A 20,173-nucleotide genomic window follows, 5' to 3' on the forward strand; every position below is an offset into this window, starting at 1 on the left:
TAAAAGAGTAGATTTTAAATGTTCTCACCACACCAAAATGATAAGCATGTGAGGTGAAAGATCTGTTTATTAATTAATCCTAAATGTATACATATATCAAAACATCACATGTATTTTATAAACTATTTTAAATAAAAAATATTTTTAAAAATAAAAAACATTTAAGTATAAAAAGTTAAAAAAAGGAAAAAAGATTCAACAGACTTTTCAATTAAAGAAGGTATACAAATGACAAAGACATATAAAAGACCTTCAAAATCTTATGTCATTGGGCATTAAAAATAAAAAGAACTATGAGATACTACTATATACCTCATGGGATAGCTAAAATCTTTTTTAAAAAATTTCTGACAAGGCTGTGGAGCCCACATAGAGGTATTATATTCATCTACAAAAATTAAATAATAAACAGAAATTAGGTGTCAAGCCACAAAAGGACATGGATTTTAAGACCATGAGACTATTTTGTATAATTCATTATTGGTAAAAAAATATGATATCACGCACTTGTCAAATTCTATGGAACTAAAAAATCCTAATATAAACTGTGTACTTTATTTAACAATAATGTATCAATAAAGCTTCATCAATTATAATAAATGTACCACACTAAGTAAAATGCTAATAATAGTGTAATAGGGTAAACTGAACCATTCTTTCTGTGAAAAAAGAATGGTTATATGGTAACTCTCTATACTGTATACTCAACTTTCTGTAGATCTAAAAATTTGCTAAGACATTAAATCTAGTAATTATTTTTTATTTGTTCCCCATATTAAAATGTCCACTTTGTGTTAGAAGACATTCATTCAAAAACATCCTGCTTTGAAGAATGAGAGTTAAAATATGATACTGTAAGTGGTAGTTCATATATTAGAGCAGAGAGGATATTTACACTGACAGATGAAGAAAGATAGAAAAGCAAAAGGAAGTTGAGGGTGATGATTGGATAATCAAGAAGTAACCAGTTCAGTATGTATTTGCTTAACAAAAGAGAAAACAGCTTGGCAAGGTGGTGCATGCCTATAACCCAGCGACTTGAGAAGCTGAGGCAGGAGGATTACAATTACAAGGCCAGCCTCAGCAACTTAGTGAGGCCCTAAGCAACCTAATGAAATCCTGTCTCAAAATAAAAAATAAAATGAGCTGGGAATGTAGCATAGTACTAAAGCACTTCCAGGTTCAATCCCCAGTACCAAAAAAAGGGGGGGGGGGGGGGGCAGGGGGGGAGCAAAGGTATTAAAAGGTACGATAAGCTGGTGGGAACAAAAGGTTTGAAATTTAAGAGTATTAAGAAATAAAATGTGGGGCTGGGGTTGTAGCTAAGTGGTAGAGCACCTGCCTAGAATATGTGAGGCACTGGATTCATTCCTCAGCACCATGTAAAAAATAAATAAATAAAGGTACTGTGTCGACCTACAACAAAACAAAGAAGAAGAAGAAATAAAATGTCAAAATGTCAGGAGGTTACTGTCAATGAGAAATAATTTAGAAGACTACCATCTTAACCATCAATTTAATCAAATAAAAAATAACCTGTAAGTGCTAGGTTCAATCTAGAAAGCAAAATGACTATTAGGAGAGCCTGAGAATCTTACAAGGGCCTTGTACTGAAGAAGCAAGGCTCCAGCAGGCTGTAACAAACAAATGGTTGATTTTAAAGTGAGCTGCTTTCAAAACATTGCTGAAAGAAATTAAGATGACCTAGGGCTGGGGCTGGGGCTCAGTAGCAGAGCACTTGCCTAGTAGGCGTGAGGCACTGGGTTCCATTCTTAGCACCACATGCAAAAATAAACAAATAAAATAAAGGCATGCTGTCCAAAATAAATAAATAAATAAATAAGAAATTAAGATAACCTAAACATATGCAGAGACATCCCATGTTCAAGAATTGGAAGACTTCACACTTTTAAAAAGATAATACTACCTAAAGTAATTTAAAGATTTTTAAAGTTTTAAAAACCTTTTTTTTTTCCAAAATAGGAAAAGCAGAAGGACAATTCACAATAGCCAAGTTATAAAACCAGTCACGGTATCTGTATATGAATAGATAAGGAAAATATGGTATATACATACAATGGAGTTATTGTTGAGTCATAAAGAACAAAATTATGTAATTTGTAAGAAAATGGATGGAACTGGAAAGCATTATGTTAAATGAAAGAAGTCAGACTCAGATAGTCAAGGGTCATATGTTGTCTTTCATATATGAAGTTTAAAAAGGGCAGGAGGGTAGGATCAGCAGAAAAAAACAGTAGGGTAGAAGGTAGAGGCCAGGGGAAGTAGTAAGGAATAAAATTGATCAAATTATATTATGTGCATGTACAAATATGCCACAAGGAAACCTACTATTCTATATAATTACAATGCATCAATAAAATAAAATTTTAAAGGAAATAAAAACACTAGATTTGCAAGGGATCCCAAATAGCCAAAATAATCTTAGAAAAGTAAAAAACATTGAAGATTCACATTTCCCAATTTCAAAACTTACTATGAAACTACAGTAATCAAAAGAGTTTGGTACTGGGATAAAGACAGGCATATAAAACAATAGGACAGAATTGAGAGTCCAGAAACAATGCCATATATCTTTGACCAATTAATTTTCAACAAGAGTACAAAGACTATTCAACAGTGAAAGAATAGTCTCTTCAAAAAATGAAGCTGGGGCAGTTAGACAGCCACATACAAAAGAATAGCAGACCCCAAATTCATATCATATTGAAAAAAAGAAAGACTCAAAGACCTAAAAATAAGAAACCTAAGTCCCTTAGAAAAAAACCTGAGGTAAATCTTTATGACCTTGACTTGCAAATGGATTTATAAAATTGATACAAAAAGCACAATCAACAAAAGAAAAAAAGAGGTAAACTGCACTTTTTTAAAGTATTTTTTAGCTGTAGATATAGACACAATATCTTTATTTTATATATTCTTTTTTTTAATATCTTTATTTTATTTTATGTGGTGGTGAGGATCAAACCCAGTGCCTCATGCATGCTAGACGAGCGCTCTACCTCTGAGCCACAAGCCCAGCCCTATTTTATGTATTCATTTTTATGTGGTGCTGAGGATTGAACCCAGTGCCTCACACATGCTAGGCAAGCACTCTACCATTGAGCTACAACTCCAGCCCCTAAACTGCACTTCTTTAAAAACTTTTGCATCAAATGTCACTGTCAAGAAAGACAATAGCCAAGTTATAAAACCAAATACCTACACAATGCAAGAAAACATTTGCAATTCATAAATCTAATAAGAGTCTACTATACAGAATACATTAAGAACTCTTACAACTCAACAACAAAAAGGCAAAGAACACAATTTAAAAATAGACAAAGGATTTGAACAGAAATTTCACAAAAGGAAATAACATAAATGGCCAACAAGCCTATGAAAGGGTACTCAGCATCATTATCATTAGGGAAATGTAAACCACAACAATGAGCAACAACTTCATACTTACTATGGCACTAACATTCAAAAATGAAAAATAAAACAAGTTTTGGCGAAGATGTAGACAAACTGGAACTTCTGTATTCTGCTATCAGGAAGACTGAACTGCTGTGTACCAGTTTGGCAGTTCTTAACAACACAGAAAATAGAATTCCCATGTGATGAGAAATTCAACTTCTAGCTACATACCTACCAAAATTGAAAACAAGTATTCAAAGAAATACTTGTACACAAATATTACCATTATTTACAACTGTTAACTGGTACAACGACTAAATGCCCATAAGTTGAAAAAAAGAAGAAAGTGTGTATAACTATACAATTGAATATAAAAAGGAATGAAATACCGCTACTTACTATAACATGTACCAACAAGGACAAACCTCAAAAATATTAAGGAAAGTGAAAAAAGCCAGACACAAAGGGTCATGTTTTGTATGATTCCATTCATATAAATTGCCCAGAATAGGTAAGCCCACAAATATAGAAAGCAAATTAGAGGTATCTGAGGACAAAGGAAAGGGGGTAACAAGGTGTGACTTCTTAGGTGTGGTATTTATTTCTTTGGTGATGAAAATGTTTTGACATTAGAAGTGATGGTTTCTCAACATCATGAATTTCTAAATTCCACTGAATCATACACTTTTAAATGGTTAATTTCCTATTGTGTGAATATTTTACCTTAGTTTAAAGAGAGTTGCTTGTATGTTTTAGTCATTTAGATAACTAGGAAGAATAATATGGTAATTATAAATGTCAATGTCAGAACACACAGCCTGGGTTCAGACCTCAGCTTTGCCAATTCCAGCCAAGTGACATAAGCAAGTGACTTAACGCTCTCTGTGCCTCTGTTCCTCATCCCTAAAACCAAGTTGATAAAGAATACTTGTAGGACATTAAGAACCAAATAAGTTAATACATTTGAAACACTTAAAATGATACCTTGCAGATACTAAACATTCAGCAAATATTAACCAAAAACAGCTATTATTTTTATGACAATGAAAAAACAGGAATAATTTAATCTAGCAAAAGACTAAGAATTCTATTTCAAAGATGGTATAAATCATAAATTCACTATTGGTAAATTCTATCCCATAGGCAGATAACATAAGCGCCTAAAGTAAAGATCTGTCATATACCCCTAATTCCTATTAAAAGTGTGTTGTGAATGGAGCCAAAGGCTGTGTGACTGTCCTGAGGTTGGTTAGTATCTCCTCGTAGCATCCATGTAGTAAAAAGAACAAAGAGCATGCTATTTCAAAATAGTGAATAATAAGGGATAGGTAGTATACAAAAATCAAGCCAGAACTGAATAATGTCAAACATGAAGTAGAACATATATCAGTGAGGATCTAGAAATACTTGAGAAAATTTGAAACTTCTCATTAAATTCTTCAAAAATACTTGAAGTAAAATAGGAAGCAAACCAGCAAAGTGTCAACTTAAATAGTTGCATAAGTGGCACTGGGGACAGTGTAATACACACACACACACACACACACACACATATATCCATATACATGCCCACTTCTGAGGATCATAGGAAAAGCAATTACTAAAGAGATAATGAGTAAGTCCAACTTCTTACCCTCTTCGGCTTCATCCTCCTGGGGTGACAAGGGACCCCCTCCACTAGTAGGAGTGATGGGTTCCTCCTTGTCAGACTCCCGCTGTAGACTCACCACCTCATATATCACATCTCCAGCACTGGTATGGCCTTTTCCCTCAGACTAAGAAAGATATAACCATGTAAATATTAGAAATTTAAAGAAAATACTGAAAGAGAAGTATTTCAATAACTCGTTGTTAAAAAAGCTTAAAATTTAGAGCAGTACATCCTGTTTATCTATAGCATGTCTGCAATTGAGAAAATATTTAAAGTTCATTATTCCTCACATGACATTCCAAATGTATTGTTCCCTTAGCATTATTTTAACCAACACAATGAAACCTACTAACTATTTTGAGAGAACTCAACTTCTTTTCATTAGAAAAACTTGAGATATCACAGGCTGTAGGACAAATAAACATACGGGAGTCTTGGAACTATCTCATATAGAGGTAAAAGAAATCAGCTTCGCTATTCACTAATTCATGGAAATAGTGTTTACCTTATAAACAGTCTGCATTCTAAATGGAGAGAAAATGAAGCCAACTATCAATAAACTCACCTTCACAAGGCCCACACTGCCCTGGACAAACCGCCTCACCTCTCCTTCCAGCTCTGTCTCTGCCTAGTCTAACACCACATTGCAGCCCACTGACCTGTCTTGCTTCAGCTCCTTCAACCCTTTAAAATCCTTCCTAACTCAAGGTCTTAGGGCATCTTTTTCCTCTGCTAATAGTTTTTCTTCCACTCTTTGCTAACTCCCATCCATCCCAGATTCTAACCTCCAATGTTACTTCTTCAAAGAAATTTTCCAGACCTCTATTCCCAATCTAAGCTAAGTTCTTTATGTTTTTGATTCTCATCAAACTCTGTCCTTTGCCTACATTGCACTTATAACAAAATAATTACACACTTAATTTTAGACTTATTTGTTTAATATCTATCTCATCCACAAGAGAGTAAGAACAATAAGGGCAAGGACTGTGTTGTTTTCAATAAAAAATTAGGTGGTACATGACACACAGTAAATGTTTGTGAAATAAATGACCAGAAAAATGGTAAAACGCGTGGATTTGGGATCAAAAAGACCTGGAGTCTGAACTCAAATTTCACTTGCAGTCTGATGTGTGAAACTAGACAAATTACTGGGTTGAGTCATAATATCTGTATCAATAACACAGAAATATCACCACTATTCCTCCAAACTGTAAAGGTTAGGTATGGGCTGGGGTTGTGGCTCAGCGATAGAGCGCTTGCCTAGCACGTTCGAGTCCCTGGGTTCGATCCTCAGCACCACATAAAAATAAACAAAATAAAACTATTGTGTCCAACTAAAAAATAAATATTTTTTTTAAAAAAAGGTGGTTAGGTATGACACTTTTGAAGTTCACAGAAGAATTTGGAAGAAATTCATCATTATTATGTTTGCAGCACCATACTAGAATCTAAAAGACACAAAATAAGAATATAGGTATATACAGAAATACAATTATCTCTACTGTACTACATTTAAAGTTACAAAAATTTAACAATTTTAATTATTAACTGTTTTCAAGAATTAATCTTGAATGACAGTCAGTTTTCAAGTATATCTTTAAAATCACTTCAAATAATAAAAGTTAAAATTGTCCATTACACAGCAATTAGAGAAATAAAAGACAGTCATGAGGGGCTCAGGATGTGACTCAAGTGGTAGCATGCTTGCCTGGCATGCGTGGGGCACTGGGTTCGATCCTCAGCACCACATTAAAATAAAGATATTTTTAAAAAGATAGTCATGAAAAGTTAAGTGGTTAAGTTTAAAGCAACCAAATTATTGCTATATTTCTACTATACTCCAGAAACAGAGGACTCAATTCATAGTGAACCATTAATAGAACCATAAAAAGAAATACAGAAAAGATTAAATACTTGCAAAAGGTTTGAATAATCCAAATAATAACAGGGAAGGTGAAAACAGAAATGAAAAACAGGAAACAAGCTGAAAATACATAATAAAATAGAAGACTTACATGCAAACATATCAATAATTATATTAAATTAAATGGCCTACACATACCAATTAAAGGAGAATAAGAATCAATTATATTGTCTCAAACAAAAAAAAACTCACACTAAATATAATAATATAGGTAAGTTAAAAGTAAAATGAGAAAATTTATGGACATGTTAGATAGTAGTCAGTAATGAGCAGAGAAATAAATGGCAAGGTCACAGGTTTTTTTAAGTTACTTTGAAGTCAAATGTATAATTAGATGGCTTTCATAAAAACACCACATACACAAACCTTGAGAATGAACAGGTAGAAACAAAGGGAACCAATTAAAGAAATATGTCAAGAAAGAAGGATTAATGGGACCAACTCCTGACAGGGTCTACTGAGGTCACTATAAAGCTAGGATTTATGGCCATAGTTATCTCCATATATCTCAGAAGAGAGGTTTCTTTAGTAGTGCCGGTGCACTAAGGTTAAATTCTGACCAGCCACATTCTGACCAATGTCCACACTGACATAGGACTGACTTGCAGATGAGCACCCCTGAATAGGATGGCCACCATGACCTGAGAGGACAAACTAGGGTCAAAAACTTTACTGCCTGACATACAGTTGGCAGAGTGCAGAAGGCAGACCCCAGTTCTCAAGGCAAACATCAAATGGTAATAAATTTGGAGACATCACTGTTCCCTTTTTCATTCTCTGCTTGGAGACAACCTACTCTCTCTCTTGAGAGTGAGCCTTACTAATATTTTCACTTATAATAAAGTTCCTTGCCTGGATTTTGATGTCTGGCTTGAAATGTCTTTTGTTGGAACATGAGAACTAAGGTTTAAAAAATACAAATCGAAAAAGAGCCAAAGAGACTAGACTACCAAGCAAGACAAGAAATCACTAAGGATAAAAGACATTACACAATGTTAAAAAGGATCAATTCAACAAGGACATTTATGAATCCTACAAGTGTATGCACCTAACAACAGAGTCTCAAATATATGAAGCAAAAATTGACAGAAATGAAGCAACCACACAATTCCAATTTTATAATGAAAGACTTCCAACATTCCTCTTATAGTAATCAAAAGAAAAAGCACAAAAACAGCAAGGTTATAAAAGAATTGAGCAGCATCATCAATAGAACCTCAAATTTACATACCACTCTACCTAAGAAGAGCAGAAAACATTCTTTTTAAATGCACATGAAACATTCACCAAAATAAAACACTTCCTGGGTTATAAAACAATAAAAGTTTCAAAAATTAAAATCATGAAAAATATGTTCAGTGGCCAGAATAAAATTGGAAATCAGTAACAGTAATATATCTAAAAAATTCCCAAATACTTAGAAATGAAACACACTTTTAATAATCCAAGGATAAAAAAAGCCAAAGGGGAATGTTCAAATTATAAAATATTTTGGATTAATCAAAATATGAAAATAAAATAACAAAACCAGTGGGATATATCTAAATAATACACATGGGGAGATTTAGAGCTATAAAATGTTACCAAAAAAAACATCAAACATTCAATTGGGGCGGGGGCGGGCCTGGGGTTCTGGCTCAGTGGTAGAGTGCTTGCCTGGCATGCATGAAGCACAGGGTTCAATCCTCAGCACCACATAAATGTAAAATAAAGATATTGTGTCCTCCTAAAACTAAAAAAAAATAAATATTTAAAAAAAACTCAATACCTCAACTTTCATCTAGAGAAACTAGGAAAAGAAGTTAAAAAAAAAACCCAAAGTGAGCAGAAGGAAGGAAATAAAGATAACAAGATAAATAAAATTGGGAAAAGAAAATTTTTAAATCAATGAAATAAAAAACAGTTCTTTGAAAGAATGAATAAATTGAGAAGGCTCCAATAACAGTGACAAAGAAAAAAATGACACAAAAAAGTGGATATCACTACAGATGCCATAAACATCAAAAGGATAATAAATTCTGCCTATTAATTGGACAAATTCCTTAAATGCCACTAACTATCCACTCTATCCAAAAAGAAACAGATAACCTAAAAAATATCTACTGAACAAAATTGAATATGTAGTTAAAATCCTTCTGAAAATGAAAACTTCTACACATTCAATTTTACAAACACATATAATAATATGTCACAACCAGAGATTTTATTTGGGGAATGAAAAGATTGGGAGTAAAGAAGAAAGACCACATGATCATATCAATTGATGTGTGAAAAGCATTTGAAGAAAAATCAGCATTCATTCCAGGTTAAAACCTTTCAGTGAACCAGGAATATAAGGGAGCTTTACTATCTTATTAAATGGTAACTAAAAAAACTTACAACTAACATCATACATAATGGTGAAATATTGAATACTTTCCTCCTGAGATGAGCAAAACCCAACACTTATTGTTAAGGTGACACTCCTCAGCAACATTCAGTGGAAGTCCTGGCCAGTACACCAAGGCAAGGAGGGCTGGAGGGAAGGAGGGAGGGAGGGAGGGAAAGAAAAAGAGAGGGGAGGGGAAGGAGAGGAGGAGATGGGATAATGGAAGAAATAAAACTATTTCCTATACAAATAAAATCTCTGCTACTTTTTTTAATTTTTTTTTTTTTTTGGTAGTTGCAGATGGACAGCATGCCTTTATTTTGTTTATTTTTATGTGGTGCTGAGGATTGAACCCAGGGCCTCCCACATGCCAGGCGAGCGCTCTACTGCTGAGCCACAGCACCAGCCCAAATCTTTTTTGTTTTTTGGCTAGGTTAGCAGTTCTGTTTAGCATTGACTTTCTTTTTATCTTTACCTGTTCAGAAGCAAACATAAGGAAATTGTATGCTACTTTGATCTCATATAGAACCTAAATAATGTACGTAGCAAATGGGCTTCAAATAATGTATTTCTTCATTAATTTTTTTTTTATTTTCAGTATTAACTTATTATTAGATAAATTTTAAAAATATGTAATTACAAAATAAATTGCATCATTCATATTAAAATTCATCAACTTAGTGACATGACAGGCACTCAATAAATGTGACTAAGTTACAAAGATTCATCACAATGCAACTAGCCTCCTGGGAGCTAGTTACAAACAGTATTTTTCTATATGTCAAACATCATAGCAATTTGTATGCTTTGTGTTAGTTGAAATAATATGAAGGAGTGTTACACATTCTGATGTTCTGAAAATATTCAGATGTTGTGCATTCTGCAATTCTGAAGAAAGATTGTTAAGCAGTTAACATCTTAATCATTTGGGTATACACTTTCATTATAATTTAGAAAGCTGGGCAGAGGAATAGGAAGCAAAAGTAACTCTGCCAAGGACAACTCCTGAAAGAGCACCCCATTACAGTTGGAGACCAAGTCTTATTAACTATTAAAAAGTATTCCTTAAAAAGTAACTTCTTAAAAATTTTAAAAAGTATAAAAGGAAAATTCCCTTTTGGAGGTACATGTTGATTTAAACCTATTTAAATAAAATGTATTAACTTGATGAATAACCAAGAGTAACCAAATAATAGTAGTAAATGTTTTATATGCAGAAAGATGAAGATAAAAAATAATAAGGTGGTGGAACACTTATATTTTAGGAAAATTAAAGGGTATAAAAGTCATTTTGTTTTTTGGCTAGGTTAGCAATTCTGTTTAGCATTGACTTTCTTTTTATCTTTACCTGTTAAGAAGGAAATATAAGGAATTGTGTGTGTGTGTGTGTGTGTGTGTGTGATTTTGGTGATTTTCATGTGATTTTGGTGTGCAGCTTAGACTATCTGATTCTATTATATAGTTTATATAGATTTTTGTTAAAAACAAGATTTCTTCAAGACCGTACTTCTCAATCCAGCTTTATCTGAGTCACTGGTGATCTTTTAAAAACTTGCCTGACAGCTATGGGGATGTGTACCTGTATTCCCAGCTCTCAGGAAGCTGAGGCATTAGGATCAAGACTAGACTGGGAAACAGTGAGACACTGTCTCAAATAAATAAATAAGTCCAGATTCCTGGATCTCACTGTAAAGATTCTGAACAGTAGGTATTAGTGTTTCAAATATATATAAAAAATCCAATCCAAAATCTAAAAAGTCAATCACAAGGTTCCATGGGGGCAGATGGCGGGGGGAGGAGAACACACACAACACAGAGACATGCCTTGAATGAAGATCCTGCCTTATCAGGTAGTTGTCCTGCCCACTGCCCACCCCTTTCTCCTTTCCCCCCTAGAAAGGCCCGGTTCTTCCCTTAGTTCCCAAAGATAGAAATCTGAGGAGGATGGCCCTCTCCACCTTCAGGGGTATTGGCCCTAGAATAAACCTGATTTCCTTCCCATCAATTCTCACCTCCCATATATTGGCTTTTGAGCAACAATCAGCCTGATCTAGGTCCAGTAACACAACTAAAGGAATGCTGAGATACCCAAAAGCAAAGAAGAGATTTGGTGGAAAGGGTTTAACATTAAAACTATACTTAGTGCAGAACTCAAAATCAAGCTTTTAGGAGAACTGAGATAGGGAAAAAAGTGTAAGAAAGGCAGCCACTTCTAACACCAGCTGGACTCTAATACTCCTGGAGAAGACTGAAGTGCATTTTCGTTTACTGACAGTAAAGTCACAGGAACTTCTGAGAACAGGTAAGATTGTTATAACTTTTATCATAACTTGGAACCTATCCTATTCTAACAAGCAAACCTCCTCCCTCCAAACTATCCCTGTGTCTAAAAACAAAAGACAGGAAGATGGCATTTGGAGAACAGATTTCTCAAGAGAAAAGTCTTAGCCTGGCATGGTGGTTCACACTATAATCCCAGTTAACTTGGGAGGCTGAGGCAGGAGATTGCAAGATCAAAGCCAGTTTCAGACTCTCAGCAACTTAACAAAGCCCTGTCTCAAAATGAAACAGAACTGGAGGAATAGCTCAATGGTAAACGGCCCCTGGGTTCAATATCAGACACCAAAAAAAAAAAAGTGATGGGAGTCTTTCCTTCCCCTTAACCCTTCATCTGTAGTCTCATTTTCTTTCACTTTGGCATTTTAACTCCTCTAAATTAATTCTAACTTCTCTTTTTCTCTTGTTTTCTTGAGAATTCTCCCTTTTCTGAATCTAAATCCTGTTCCTAGTCAGACACAACATAGACGTAAAGCACCTGGAACAAGGCTGAATACACAGAAAGTGCTCCAGATGCATTATTTGTTGTTGTTTTATGCTGCTACTTGATATAAGACTTTAAGGCATGAGACAGTCTAACCTAAAGTACAATATGCAAGTGACATTCAGGAACAAGGAAGAAGTAAAAGTGGCTTCCACACCCTATTCTAGTGCTACTCTGTACATCTTCTTGAAGAGGTAATGATAATGGAAATAATAATGATAACAAATATTCAATTCTGACAACAACCCAAGCATGTTCATATTTTAGGATGTTCGCAGTTAGGCATGGTGGTTGCATGCCTGCAATCCCCCTGCAATTACTTGGAAGACTGAGAAAAGAAGATCACAACTTTGAGGGCAGTCTGGGCAACATAGTGAGACTCTGTCTCAAAATAAAATTAAAAGCAGGGCCAAGCATGTAGTTCAGTGGTAGAATGATTGCCTAGCATGCACAAGGTTCTGGATTCCAAACCCAGTACTGCCAAAACAAAAAACTTTAGGACTTTAACATTAGCTGATCCTTTGCAAGGCCTTCCCTGGATCTTCCTATATATGGTTTCTTCTTGTCATTCAGACTTCCAGACATTTAAATAGCACTGTCTCAGGAAGGCCTTCTTGGACTACCCAATCAACATAAAGTATCCATACCATTCTATTACTACCCACTATTTTGCCATTTGGTTCCCTGTCTGTCCCTTCCTTGTATCCTCCTTCTGTTGAGAGATTGCAAGCTCCTTGAAGAGGGACCTCTTTGGTGTTTTTCACCACTGTATCCCCAACATTTAAAAAACAATTTGTCACAGAATAGACAAGAAATGTTTGTTGAACAAATAGATGAATGAGTAAATGAGCAAACATTTCAGTGCAGTAGGTAATATTTTTATCTCGTTTTTATACATGAAGAAGCAGAGGCTCACAGACAGAATTATCAAATGGCAGAACAGGAGACCACCTCATGCCTAGAATCAGGACCAAATCACTAATATTTTGATTTACCTTTCTATGTTACTTTATGGTCTACTTATTTCATGGTCTTTGCTTTGATAACATTATGCATATTCTTTTCATTTGGTATTTATCATGTGATTCCTTGTATAATAGTGACTTTTACATATTTCCTTATAATAACACAAGATGAAACAGAGATCCTTTGGAAGGATTATATTTTAAACATTGTACCCTTACTATGAACACTACCAAAACACAGAGACTATAAATAAGCCTATACTCTGAATTAACTCAACTGTAACAGTCATGGAATTATTTGTACTAAAAATCTTTTATGTAACTCACTAATTTCAATGGCACAATTTTAGAGATAGAAGACTTCAGAACATTATTTACCCACACTCTTATTTTATAATAAGTAAACTATGGATTTAAGAGATATAGTGACTCCTTCTGGGGCTTATTTGCTACTATCTATTGAGAACCAGCCTCATCTGCCATACTTATTTATATATAAATTCAGAAGACTTCATGTACCACATCCATGTACCATATTCATGTACCATATCCATGTACCATATATGATATTCACCACACATACAAATGGGAAAAAGTGATTTCTTTTCAAGTAAATATAAACTTCAATATGTATTTTCAGGACAGATGCCCCAACAACTAAACAACAACTTTTTAAAATTAGAGTTGAAAAATCTCCTTAATAAGCAGTAATATATTTTTCAGAAAAATCTGTTCATCATGACATCATATGTGCTAATAAAAATTATTTCAGTTATTTAAACCTTAAATTTTATCTCAAGAGATGTCAGTCTGCATGAAAACATGCTACGATGGCCTCAAAAGGCTCTGGATATCCTAAGCTAATGTAAAATAAATAAACTTGCTTCATATTATTTTTTTAAATAAACATGAGCATTTCTTCCTTCATAAACTTGCTTCAGATTATTTTTTAAATAAACATGAGCATTTCTTCCTTCATAATATTATTTTTTCTCTAATTGCCTCGAACTGTTCCTTGCAGTCTATCACACATCCCCAGAATAAGATTAGAAAAGTACCCAATGCATCCTCAGTGTTGCTGACTCAGCTGTCATCTAGAGATGAAAATATTGTACACTAACTTCATCTCATCATCTAAACCTGCGCCTGACAATGTCTTCTCAGAGATGCTTAAATAAGAAAAAAACAAAAATCACTGAGTTCATTTATGGAAGTGTTACATTTTCCAAGTTCATATCTCCATGTGTACACTCCTTCATGCTTAAAATTACTTTGTTGTCATCCATTTTTACTACATTTAAGTGCTAGAATAAAGTGGGAAGCCTTTTATGAACAGACTTCAAAATGTTGAATAAGCGGTGTTATGATACAGTCAAAATTTCTTCATTAAATATCAATTATGCTGCTCCTTTCCACATTAGATCCAACATGATCTCTTTGTCATATACTTTTTTTTATTTCAAAAAGCTGAAAGAATACAAGTCTTTAGATCAGTGGATTATGCTTCACTCACAGACCACCTGGTAGTTAGTGCTTTCTTAAATGCCACAAAGGGAAGAGAAAGGAGAAGAATGCTGACATTTAATGAAATGACCCCAAGTCTCTATGCTTGCCATCTTTCTTTACTTAAAAAACAGCATGTTAGATTTTTAATGCATTGCAGAAGAGTAGATGTAAGAATTCTTTCCTAATTTTACACTGCGAGTTCAAAATCAATCCTACTCATTCACTTAACAATTCCACAATTTTTGATGAAGACCTGTAATCAACCACCTATTCTCATTTCAATACTTGCAGGAAATGCTGCTGTATTCAATTTTAAAAATATTTTAAAATAAATAATATATTTATTATGCAGTCTCATGATAAGACTGATGAACTTTAGGAAATGCTACCCCAAAATACAGCACCTTAGCATGTGAGACAACAGCAAGAGCAGAAAGGTCACTCTCACCTTCGCTCTATCACCATGGGAGCTTTAATCTGGTTTACTTTAATAAATTCTTATACTTTCTTTTCACCTTCTCCTGTCCATGAATCTCATCCCTTGAATTCATGAGACAAAGAACGCACTTGACTCCATATTCCATAGGGAAACCAAGAAGAATCTGAACAGACATTGCTGAGTTCCACCCAATTTATCAACATTAGGTAACAGCCACTTTTGTACCCCCATCATGCTTTTCCAACCTGTCCACTCTTCATCAAACCTAAGTATAAAAACATAGTCCAGTCCTTAATTATATAATACTTTAAGTGAATAAAAATACTAAAAAATAGAATAACTTCATATCTACTAAAAAATTCAATTCAAAGTAAAATACTTCTCACAAATTAACCTACAGAGCCAGAAGGTTTCACTGGTGAATTATACATTTAAGGAAGAAATAATACAAACCTTTTTTTCTTCATTATTATTATTTCACTAGTATATTATAACATACTTAATAGTGAAATTCATTGTGACTTCTTCATATATACACATATATGCACATAACTGTAATTATATAGGCTTGCCTCTATATAATTACATATTTTATATATATATATATATATATATATATATATATGAAATATGTAATTATATAGAGGCAATATATATTGTATATATAAAATCCTCCTCTATTCTGTGCCATTGGTCTACCAATCTATTTTGGTGCCAATACCATGCTGTTTTTGTTACTACTGCTCTGTAGTATAGTTTCAGGTCTGGTATATAGTTATGCCACCTGCTGCACTCTTCTTGCTGAGGATAGCTTTAGCTATTCTGGGTCTCTTAATTTTAGAGACGAATTTCATGACTGCTTTTTCTATTTCTAGGAGGAATGCCATTGGAATTTTTATTGGAATTGCATTAAATCTGTATAGTGCTTCTGGCAATATAGTCATTTTGACAATTTTAATTCAGCCTACCCAAGAGCAAGGTAGATCTTTCCATCTACTAAGATTTTCTTTTAACGTTCTGTAGTTTTCGTTGTAGAGGTCTTTCACCAATTCAAACTAAAAAGCTTCTTCTCAGCAAAAGAAATCATCAGTGAAGTGAGTAGAGAGCCCACATTTTGGGAGCAAATTTTTACCACATGCACATCAGTTAGAGTACTAATCTCTGGGATATATAAAAAAACTCAAAAATCTTAACAACAAATAAACAAATAACCCAATCAATAAGTAGGCCAAGGAAATGAACAGACATTTCTCAGAAGATGATATACAATCAGTCAACAAATATATGAAAAAATGTTCAACATCTCTAGCAATTAGAGAAATGCGAATCAAAACTATTCTAAGATTTGGGGCTGGGGTTGTAGCTCTGCAGTAGAGCGCTTGCCTAGCATGTGAGAGGCACTGGATTCAATCCTCAGCATCACATGTAAATAAATAAATAAAGTTATTTAAAAAAAAAAAAAACTACTCTAAGATTTCATCTCACTCCAATCAGAATGGCAGCTATTAAGAATATAAACAAGAAGGGTTACCAAGGATATGGGGGAAAAGGCACAGTCTTACACTGCTGGTGAGACTGCAAATTGGTGCAGCCATATGGAAAGCAGTATGGAGAATCCTCAGAAAACTGGAAATGGAACCACCATTTGACCCAGGTGTACCACTCCTGGGACTATACTCAAAGGACTTAAAAACAGCACACTAGATACCAAGATGGCAGAGTAGAGGAGAACCCATTACTGGCGGCTCTGTGTATGACTCCCAGGGAGCAGGTGAACCTGTTCCCCCACGGGGACTCCCATTGATGAATTTAAGCTTCTTGGAGCACGTGGCAGGATCCTGAACAGCGGATTATTTCAAGAACAGCACAGGTGGTGGGGAGGGGAGAGTAGTCCCTCTTTGCCATGGAAGCAACCAGCAGCGCGGTGCTGGAACCCGCCACAGACAAGCGGAGTTTGAGTGAATTTGAGTGGCTTTCTGGCAGCAGAGGTGCAGGGGTTTTTGCCCCTTCAGGGCTGAAGCGTGCCAGACTGCAACCCGCATCAGCGCAGGACACGGGACCAAGGACCGAGTTCTGGGCATAGCAAAGGAACAGCCCAGCTCCCTCCACCGCAAAGGACACCCGGCGCAGGAAACGGGTGGAAAATCTATACCGTCAACTTCTGGCGGGTGTGGCTGACATCACGATGGGCGTCTGAACAGGTGTGTGGTTCCCTGCCCTCCCTCTCCCCAGCTCTGATAACTCAGAACAGTTCTCCCCAGCTTTTGGTGAGCAGGGCTATCAGAGCAGAGTGCAACTGAGAAGGTCCATGGTCTCCAACTCCCCCTCCCCCTGCTGTGATAACTCAAAACCTTTCTCTCCAGCTCTCGGTGGGCATGACTATCAGAGGGAATTTAACAGAACAGGTTGCTGGTTTCCAACTCCCCCTCTCCCCAGCTACGATAACATGGTGACTACCCAGCACAGAGATAGCACTCAGTTGATCAGGAGCATATGGCAGCCAGGGCGCCTCCCGCCCAGGGTGAACAAGTGATCTCGCAATTGGGACCTGGTGGGCAGGAGGGGGCGAGGGATACAGACTGGGAGCAACCCAAAGAGACCTAAATTGGAGAGGCACCAGGCAGGTGAGGGAGAGCCTCCTCACAGGAGTTGCTAAAACCACCCTGAGGGCAGAGACCCAACCTGGAATGCACAACACCACCTACTGGAAGAGAAGAAAACAGAATTCTAAGAGTGTTGTTTTTTTCTCCTTTTTCTCTCCTTCTTTCTTTTTTTCTTTTTATCTTTTTCTTTTCATTCCTTTCTCTCTATCTCTTTTCCTCCTTTTCTTCTTCTTTTCTTGTTATTTTTCTTCATATCTCATATTATTTTATATTATATTCATTTTCTTCTATCTCATATTAGGCAAAGGTGCCAAAAACATGCACTGGAGAAAGGATAGCATCTTCAACAAATGGTGCTGGGAAAACTGGAAATCCATATGGAACCAAATGAAAATGAATTCCTATCTCTCACCATGCACAAAAGTTAACTCAAAATGGATCAAGGATCTAGGAATTAAACCAGAGACTCTGCATCTAATAGAAGAAAAAGTAGGCCCTAATTGTCATCATGTGGGGCTAGGCTCCAAATTCCTTAATAAGAGCCTATAGCACAAGAATTAAAACCAAGAATCAAAAAATGGGATGGATTCAAACTAAAAAGTTTTTTCTCAGCAAAAGAAATAATCTGTGAGGTGAATAGGGACCCTACATCCTGGGAACAAATTTTTACCCCTCACACATCAGATAGAGCTCTAATCTCTAGGATATATAAAGAACTCAACAAGATAAGCACAAAAAAATAATAATAATAATAATCCAATCAATAAATGGGCCAAGGACCTGAACAGACACTTCTCAGAAGAGGATATACAATCAATCAACAAATATACAAAAAATTGCTCACCATCTCTAGCAATCAGAGAAATGCCAATCAAAACTACTCTAAGACACCATCTCACTCCAGTAAGAATGGCAGATATTAGGAAGACAAACAACAACAAGTGCTGGACTGCAAACTAGTGCAGCCAATTTGGAGAGCAGTATGGAGATGTCATGGAAAGCTGGGAATGGAACCACCATTTGACCCAGCTATTCCTCTTCTCGGACTATACCCAAAGGACCTAAAAACAGCATACTACAGGGACACAGTCACATCAATGTTTATAGCAGCACAATTCACAATAGCTAAACTGTGAAGCCAACCTAGATGTCCTTTATTGGATGAATGGATAAAAAAAAAATGTGGTATTTATACACAATGGAATATTACTCGGCACTAAAAAAGAATAAGATCATGGCATTTGCAGGGAAATTGATGGCATTAGAGAAGATTATGCTAAGTGAAGTTAGCCAATCCCGAAAAAACAAATGCCAAGTGTTTTCTCTGACACAAGGGGAGTGACTCAAAGTGGGGTAGGGAGGGAGAGCAGGGGAGGAAGATTACCTCCAGATAGTAAATAGGGGTGGGAGGGAAAGGGAGGGAGAAGGAGAATACCAAGGATAGTGGAAGGAGATGGTCATCATTGTACAAAATACATGTATGAAAATGTGAATTTGGTGTCAACATACCTTATATACAAACAGATATAATAAATTGTGGTGTAAAGGTGTATAAAGAATTGGAATGCAAAAAAAATCAATAATAGAGCTCATGTATAATGGCATAATTTGCCGGGAACATACTTTAATATACAGAGTTATGAAAAATTGTGCTGTGAATGGATAATCATGAATGTAATTCATTCCGCTATTGACATGTATGAAATATTAATTAATTAATTTTTTAAAAAACAGCATACTAGAGGGACACAGCCACATCAATGTTTATAGCAGCACAGTTCACAATAGCTAAACTGTGGAACCAACCTAGATGCCCTTCAGTAGGTGAATGGATAAAGAAAATGTGGTGTATATATACACTATACACGATGGAATATTATTCAACAATAAGAGAATAAAATCATGGCATTTGTAGGTAAATGGATGGAGTTGGAGAATATCATGCTAAGTGAAGTTAGCCAATCCCAAAAAGCCAAAAGCCAAATGTTTTCTCTGATTTAAGGATGTTGATTCATATGGGGTTGGGGGGACCCAAGGGAAGATTAAAGGAACTCTAGATAGAGTAAAGGGAAGGAAGGAGAAGGAAGAGAGCTTGGGGGTATGTACGAAAGAAAGTGGAATGAAAAGACATCATTACCCTAAGTACATGTATGAAGACACAAATGATATGACTCTACTCTGTATACAACCAGAGATATGAAAAATTATACTCTGTATGTGTACTAATTGTAATACATTCTGCTGTCATAACAAATTAGAATTAAAAAAATTAAAACATGAATACCTGAAAAAAAATTGACTTTTTTAGGCCATCTTCTGTTATTATTCATCACTTTTTGAAGAGAAGCAAAGAGGAGACTTTTTAAAAATTTATTCTAGCCTTGCATAAATGACTACACTGTATCAGAGAATTTCGGCAAAAAGAAGCTTAAAACTATATATTCTCTTATGTTACCTTTATTATACAACATGAAGAAAC

At 35.3% G+C, this 20,173-nt stretch overlaps 1 protein-coding gene across 6 annotated transcripts in view; it reads right to left on the minus strand.

Annotated features, from left to right (window-relative positions):
- Rabgap1l (RAB GTPase activating protein 1 like) overlaps positions 1-20,173 on the minus strand; it is a 616,206-nt gene that overhangs the window by 476,165 nt on the left and 119,868 nt on the right. For all 6 annotated transcript variants that reach the window (XM_046430137.2, XM_058574417.1, XM_046430139.2 and 3 more), the window contains one exon: positions 5,051-5,192. In XM_046430137.2, the coding sequence (XP_046286093.1) occupies positions 5,051-5,192 (142 nt within the window). The remainder of the gene's footprint in view (positions 1-5,050; positions 5,193-20,173) is intronic.

The sequence above is a fragment of the Marmota monax genome, unplaced genomic scaffold (assembly GCF_021218885.2).
Source record: "Marmota monax isolate L192 unplaced genomic scaffold, Marmota_monax_Labrador192_F-V1.1 WCK01_AAM20220418_F8-fsc00055, whole genome shotgun sequence".
Lineage (NCBI taxonomy): Eukaryota > Metazoa > Chordata > Mammalia > Rodentia > Sciuridae > Marmota > Marmota monax.